General features: G+C 41.6%; 1 protein-coding gene across 1 annotated transcript in view; it reads left to right on the top strand.

Annotated features, from left to right (window-relative positions):
• PCCA (propionyl-CoA carboxylase alpha subunit) overlaps nucleotides 1-7579 on the top strand; it is a 331566-nt gene that overhangs the window by 10706 nt on the left and 313281 nt on the right. The window contains exon 2 of the mRNA XM_015415102.1: nucleotides 6296-6379. Coding sequence (XP_015270588.1) covers nucleotides 6296-6379 — 84 coding nt within the window. The remainder of the gene's footprint in view (nucleotides 1-6295; nucleotides 6380-7579) is intronic.

The following is a 7579-nucleotide window of genomic DNA, read 5'->3' as shown; positions in this document are numbered from 1 at the left end:
CAAAAGTCAAGGAAGCTAGTTTCAGATACCCTCTCTATTTTGATTCTGATAGTGACACCACTAACTTCTGGAATGTATAAACATCAGCAGAGTCCTGTAGCCTCCTGAGAAACAGATCCAAAGATTCTACTATAGAGGCTAATTTATTGTAGAAATTAAAGTATCATAGGTTTAACAGAGGACTGAGGCGCAATCCAGGCCCTAATTCTGCAACACTTCTCTCTCAAGTAGTTGTGTTTTAACTTCATTTTTTTGGTCAGGAGAGACTATCCCAAGTTCCTTATCTGTTACCTAGTTCCTTACCTGTTACCTTACCTGAGTAAAAAACTATTAGCTTGACCCCCTTAATATAGTACCATAGTAATACTACTTTTGTATTAAAGCTCTGTGTCAGATTCTCAAATACTACCGACCATGTGGGGATCTGTAACAAATTATTTCTCATGTACCCCTGTATGGGCCACAAAATATGGAGTCAATGGGGATAAAGTTAAAAAACAGTCCACAACATTTTGTTTTGTTTCATATTTCTGGGATAGTAAACTATTAGGTTTAAAGAGCTGCATTGCTGTTTATGAAGCTTGGAAATAGCTAGGCGTCTCTTTAACTTCAGAGTGCTGAAATTCTTTCCCATAGTGCAACTGTCCCATAGGCCTGGGATCAGAGGGCAAGAATGGGGCTTTCTTCTTGCCTACCTTCCCCAAACATCATCCACATAAGGCAGTTTCTCTGGCAGAATTTCAAAATTCTTGGATTTAATGGGCCATCCTGTAGTTTTTGAGGCACAAAATAGCAGCTTAAACCCAGCCCCACAACAAAACCGGTCAAAGAGGCTGTAGGATAGAAAGTAGAGAAAAAGATTGCACTTCACCTGTCTGTGCCCTCCACAGTTTCCTTGTGGGGGCTGGATTTATGTGTTCGTCGATTTCAAGGAATGTGTTACTGTTGTGTGCCACAGAACCATTAGTAACAAAACCAACCACGATAAGACCCTGAATCAAGACAGAGATGTTCTGCTGGACCCATGGTTGAGGTGGTGGAGATCCATTTACGGTACGTCAGCCTCCCCTGTATTGCTGTTTACCTCTCTTGCCACCAATCTGCATTGTCTGCCATCCGCCTGTTTCCACAGTGTCAATTACCAACCATCTACGACCCTGGGGAAGTTACATGGGAGCAGAAGGAGATAGAGTAGTTGAATAGTTGCCATTGATTGCACTGCTTAATGTAGTAATTGATCTTATTGTAAATTGGGTTTTAATGATGTGATTTTAAGTATTGTATTGTTGCTTGTTGTAACCAGTGCTCCCTCTCAGCCGTGGAGTCTTGTGAGCAAAAATTCTACTTCGTGAGCTACTGGCATTAACGTTGTGAGTGAGCAGTTTGGCTACTTCATAAATTAGTTTGCTCTGGAGCCATCTTTCCTGAGCTAAGACAAAAATGTGTGAGCCGGAGGCTAAAAAACTGTGAGCTAGTTCACACTAACTCAGCTTAGGTCCTTTTCTTGGGACCCCCCAGTTCCCCTTGGTTATTTTACTGGTTGGGTGGAGACTTGCAAGGGACTGAATCTAGTATATAGAGAGACAATGGTTCTTAAACAAAGCTCAATTTATTCCATTATACACTGAAAATGCCCTGTCTAGTTGTCATCCGCTTCACCTCTGAATAGAGAGTAAGGCTTGGGAGGCAGATTTTAGTAGGCAGGCTAGACGGTACCTTCAGGGTATGGTTGGACTTATTTCCTGTAGATGGGGGGCGGGGAGGAGGTTGAGAGGGGAGAGGCTTGCTCATAACTTCCTTCTACATCCCCACAAGGATGAGGTTTGGACTTTCAAAGCCTCATGTGCAGTTTTTCAGTGCTATGGGGCTGGTTGATTGTAGTGGTTTTATTTGGGAGGTGGCCTGGTGGAAAGTGAGCTAAGTGACCCTCACCTCTTCTAGGTCCTCTGGCAGGAGAGCTATAGGCCCTTAACACTTCCTCCTCGGCCTTCCAGCTCACAGGGTGATGGCCGTGCATGTTTATTCCTTGGTCTTTTTGATTTGGGGAATTCTTCTAGCCTTTTGGGGAGTGAACTTGAGAATGCATTTTTCTATGAACCTGAGGGTTCCTCCTTGAAACGAGTGTATTATAAATGACTGCAAATTATAAAGCTTTGATAAAACGGACAATGGGGTGCGGTCACACGCGTGAGATAAACCGGGGGGGGGGGAAGCGAGGCTATTCCCTCCGGGGGAATTTGACCCGCCGTTGTGTGATACAACAGTCCTTTGAAACTGCGGGGGCAGCCTGCCGCTGTGTGATCAGACACAACTGAGGTTGGGTTGGGTTCCCCCCCCCCAGTTTGTTTCCGATTCGCTTAAATGGGGAATTGATGAATCGCATCTCAGCACTGAGGGCGCCCTTTGGAGTGTGCGATGATGCGCATACTGTGAAAGGGGGGGGGGGAAACAACAGCACAGAGTTGGGATGGTCTGATCAGACCATCCCGACGCCATGAGAATGTGCTGGAGTTGATCACACAGGGGAAAGTCTGTCCATGCCCTGTAGCAACCCATTTGCTACTGGACGTTCCCTGGTGTCTTCTGCGCCGGAGCAAAACGGATTGCTGATGGGTGTGGGGTGCTTCCCAGATGTTTGTGTCTGATCGTACCCTTTAAATCCGCCTGGCATTTGTGCCTATGGCGTGGCTAATTGTGTGTGTGATCGCAACCTATAGAAGTCATCCATAATTGGAAGGGGAAAATCACAGTCAAGTTAGCAGAAGTCTATCAGTGGCTATTAGCCACAAGGTCTAGATAGGAACTCTCAGGCTGGGGCAAGTGATGCACTGTATTCTTGGTGCTTTGGGGGGGGGGCAACAGTGGGAGGGCTTCTAGTGTCCTGGCCCCACTGCTGGAACTCCTGATGGCTCCTGGTATTTTTGGCTACTGTGTGACAGAGGGTTGGACTGGGTGGGCCATTGGCCCGATCCAACATTGGCTTCTCTTATGTTCTTATGTTCTTATATAGGGATGTTTAAAAGATTGTCATGCTAAGAACCAAGGTAAATGAAAATAATGACAATCTTTGTGGGTAAACTAGGAGGAGGGGATAGTAAAAAACCCCAGTGTACTTTTAATTAGTAGTAGCTTACTAACACATTTGATGTTGGAAATACTGACAATCTTCGTGGGTAAACTGGGAAAGGGGGACAGTAAAAAAACCCCCAGTGTGCTTTTAATTAATAGTAGCTTGCTAATGCATTTGATGTTGGAAATGTGGTTATGATGTTTCTTTAAAGAAACTGAAACCTGAATTCATACAGCTTTTGTGTCTGAACACTGAATTGTGTTGCTAGCTATCATGTCTAGCACAGGTAAAAGCACTCTACAGTGGCTTCTGCTTTAACTTCTGCCATCAAAGAAATGTATGTTCTTTCATTTCTCCTCCTATCTTATGTCACTCAAAGGAATACTTTTTACCTGTTTGTGTAAACCATCTTATGGTCTTATTATTTTGTGATATGGTAAATTCACTGTAACCTTTTCTCTGCAAAGAGTAAGCAAGAGCCTTCAGAGGCATGGTTTTTATATTTTCTTTGAAGATTTTGAAGTAGGTGAAACGTCGGGGAGTTTGGAAAGAATGCAAGGGGAATAACTAATGTGTTCTGCGTATATGCCATTTTATCTTTACCCATTGTTCTTTATGGCTGTCTGACTAAAATGCCAAGCTTTAGTGTTTGCTGTTTTCTGGGCTTGGTTTGGTGGTACTGTAGTGTGTTTTTCTGAACCCTTTTCCCCTAGGAAGTGGATTTGAGTTGTTGTGAAAAGGCTGTGAAATGCAGCCTGCCTCTCAGTAATGCTGTATATCTATAAATATTATAAACATGTTCACTGTTAACTGATTTGAGATCCCTGTAATTTTATTTTTGGGTAGTGAAGAGTAGCATGAAGTTGATATGCAAGCGGCAAAAACCCAGCAGGTTTAGAAAAGAGTCTCACTTCAAAGAGTTTGAGGAGTACAGGTCTAAGCCTTAAAAGAGCACCTTGAACTAAAGCAACCAGTGCAAGGCTTGTGATAAAGAACTGCTTGGCAACAGCATCTGAACACCTACTAGAAGTTTGCTTTGTTACTAAATACTATTTGGAACCCCATACGGAAGCCATGCTATTGTTACTTGCTCAGTAGTCATGTAGGCATTTTGTATCCCTTCCAACATCCTCCTACTTTAGGCTTCTCGATGACTTCCTTTTAACATGAACGCAAATGCCCCAAAGGCATCCAGCACGCTTCCATGGCAGAGTGGGGATTTGAACCTGGGTCCAATGGCAAGCCACCTCTTCTCATCTCTTGCCTTGAACATCCCATGGCTGAGATTGCCATGAGTTTTTTCTCTCTCCTAAATCCTCATCTGACACTCTAACCTTTGTGCCACACTCGTGGTTATAGTGCTGTTTGGTTGAAGTTCTTATACTTCCTATGAGCCTTTATGGTATAGCAGGGTCTTGAGCTGTGGCATGGATCCTAAGACTTCCGTATGCTTGCGCTGCACCCTTCTCTATGGCAGAGGTGGTTCTCCACTGCATAGCATGGTCTTTTGGCAGTCAGAGCTCCCCTTCATGCAAGATGGGTGTGTTTTGGTGAGCTGCAAAGGCTCTGCACAGTGGAGGACCACTCCTGCAGCAGAAGAACAAGAGCACAAATGGAAGAAACTCATAAGATCGAGGCTCAAGATATGGGAGGTTCAGGTTCAAATAAGGTTGCTGGTTGACCCTAGCCCATTAACTCTGCTCTCTCAGCCTAACCTACCTCACAGGGCTGTTTAGAGGATAAAGTAGAAGAGGGAGAACAATATACACTGCCCTAAGGTTTTTGGAGGCAGGCCAGATAATGTACTAAATAGTCTGTTTTTGCATCTCTTTTGCATACACATTTTGCTTTTCCTTGAAATGGTAGCCATAGCAAAGGGTCCCAATTCTTAACCTCTAGGGCTAGCCGTCTGCTAATTTTAATGTGAGTTACATTTGGTTTAGAAGACTTTCATTGGATTCTAGTATTTCCTGTATTTCAGGAAGATTTCTACGCTAATTCTGTTCTGCTGCCCTGTGCAGATGGGAGTCCTTCTTAGAGCCCACCCACATTTAGAGCCCATCTACACTGATGGCTATATTTTATTTTCTTTGAGCAATCACAAATGTGCACAAATTTCAGGGATTTACAGCAGCTGTGAGATGTGTATTGCGAACTGTTTTATAAGATCGTTTGTCAACATATACTTCAGATTTGTAGTCTCTTGGGTGCTTGACCAACTTTAGTTTAACTTGTTGTCTTTTTGAAGTCTTGGCTGTCTATATATTTGTTCATGGCAAATGTGGTCCATTCACATCTCATTATCTCTTGGGCAATTAGTTAATTCTTCTTATAGATCTTGCCCACATACCTTGTGGAACTCTTTTGCTAATCTTCTTCAGCATCAAGAACTATGGCTTGAGAGCAGCGTTTGCAAAAGTAATATTTCCTTAAGTATACAGTTTAGATCAAACTTTTATTGAAATAACTCCACGCAGATGGCTTTTTTTGGGTAGTGACTCTGTGTGTTCCAGAAAATGTTTTGTTTTATGTGGGGTGAGGGGAATTGGGGCCAACAGAGGATTTATGTGAGCATCTTTATGGATGGCTGATAAAAGTAGTGTATAGTCTTCCAGATTTCTGTTTGGAGATCATCCAGAATTACAGCTTACTTTATTTTTATGTCAAAAGCCATGAGGATATTTTTCCCGAATGTGCTTTTCCTCTATAAAAGTTCGTGAATAAAAATAATTGATCTCTTTGAACAAACTGATGGAGCCATTATGATTTCACCATTTGAGAAACAGTTGGTGGGTGGGAGGGAAAACAAATGGGAATCTGAAATATAGTTAGAATTTTGCTCAGGTGTTTATGGTCTTTGGTGGTTTCTCATTGATACGTGCTCTGTATGCAGACTCTTGTGTCTAGTTTTTTCTGTGTGCATATGAAAATTGTTCACTCTGTTCATAATAGAGCTATTCCAGGGCATGTTAGGTGGTTGGTGCTGAGAGTTGGTCTGATCCACATGTAGTAAAATGTGCCTATGTAGCTTTGTTGATATTGATTTCTCTGGCCTGAAAATCTACTCTTCAACACAGTTTACCCCTCCTCCTTTTTTGCTAAACAAACCAACAGCCTTAAAACCTAGCCTTAACTAATTACATACTCTTGTTGCTTGAAAATGTTACGTCCAGTGTCCTTCAAATGACTTCTGTTATATATTTCTCTCTCTCTCTTTTTAAACAGTGTGTTACACGGGTTTCAAGATGGAGATGGTGCCTTATCACATCTTGTGGCTTGCACTCCACTGTATATGATCCTAATGAAAAAGTAAGTTCTTCGTGCTAGCTTGTTGCTTATCTCTTGACTGCAGGAAGGTACAAGCAAACCTCTATCCCCAATAGCAAAATCTGAAGATGGCTGGTTCAGAAATCCTTTTATAGATACCTTTCCCCCCCTTTCCAGTTCATCTATTAGCTTTAGAACTTATTTATCTTTTGTTACCTGATTTTGAATACAGTACGTTTTTTTAATTAGAGGAGTGTGGCTGAGGAACCACTGTTTGACTGCTCTTCAGGGGAGTGCTTCCCTGTCTGTTCCAAGCCTGAGTTCTTCTTCTTCTGGCATTTTGGAACTAAACTGTTAACTCTGGCAGGCAAGCACTTTTAATGTTTATATTAGTAACCTACGTTGGAACCATTCATCAATTTACTGGGACAACACTTTTTACCTTTTCCAGTCCTAGCAATCTAAAGTTTAAAATGGGATGCAACTTTTATGTTTTGGGGGCGACGAGAGGTCTCTGAGTTATGGCCCTAAGGTATATTTTTGGGATCCAGGATCGAGTAAATCTTTTGTTAAGCAAAGAATCATGGATGTTGAAAGGCAACATGATTTGAACTTGATAAAGCGATATCTGCCAGGAAGGGCGGGATTAAATAAGGTAACACCAATGGTATATTTACAAAATTTAGACAAACCTGACTATAGAAGAGCATTTATCCTGCTCAGAGCCGATATGCTTCCATCTGCAGTATTAGAAGGTAAATATAAAAGACAGCCTTATGAGGAAAGATTGTGTGTCTGTGGAGAGGGGATAGTAGAAATGAGGGAACAATGTGATGTTCGAATGTAAGATGTACCAAAGTATTAGAGACATTTACAATAACCCCGATTGGTTCTCGGTTTCCTGGGCGAAATGAAAATTTTTACTTAGATAAGTTGCTGGCTGACAAAGAACAGGAAACTACTTTAAACATGGTAACATTTGCCATGTAGGCTATCAGAATCTGGAGACAAGCTATTAGTAGTTAGATAGTGAATATTGTACTTAAATAGAGATTTTAATTATTTAACAATATTTTACTCTTAATATTTTAACATTTGATATTCTTGGTAGTGTTTGTATGAATTTTAATGCTTTACCGGCTGATGTCTTTTTGGTTCTTTTATGTATCTGGTCAGTGACCGTACTAATAAACTACTGTATATTATATTGTATTGTATTGTATTGTATTGTATATTATATAT

The sequence above is a fragment of the Gekko japonicus genome, unplaced genomic scaffold, assembly GCF_001447785.1.
Source record: "Gekko japonicus isolate JY-2015 unplaced genomic scaffold, Gekko_japonicus_V1.1 scaffold52, whole genome shotgun sequence".
Taxonomy (NCBI): domain Eukaryota; kingdom Metazoa; phylum Chordata; class Lepidosauria; order Squamata; family Gekkonidae; genus Gekko; species Gekko japonicus.
The sequence above is the reverse complement of the archived record's forward strand: the minus strand, read 5'-3'. Positions and strand labels throughout refer to the sequence as shown.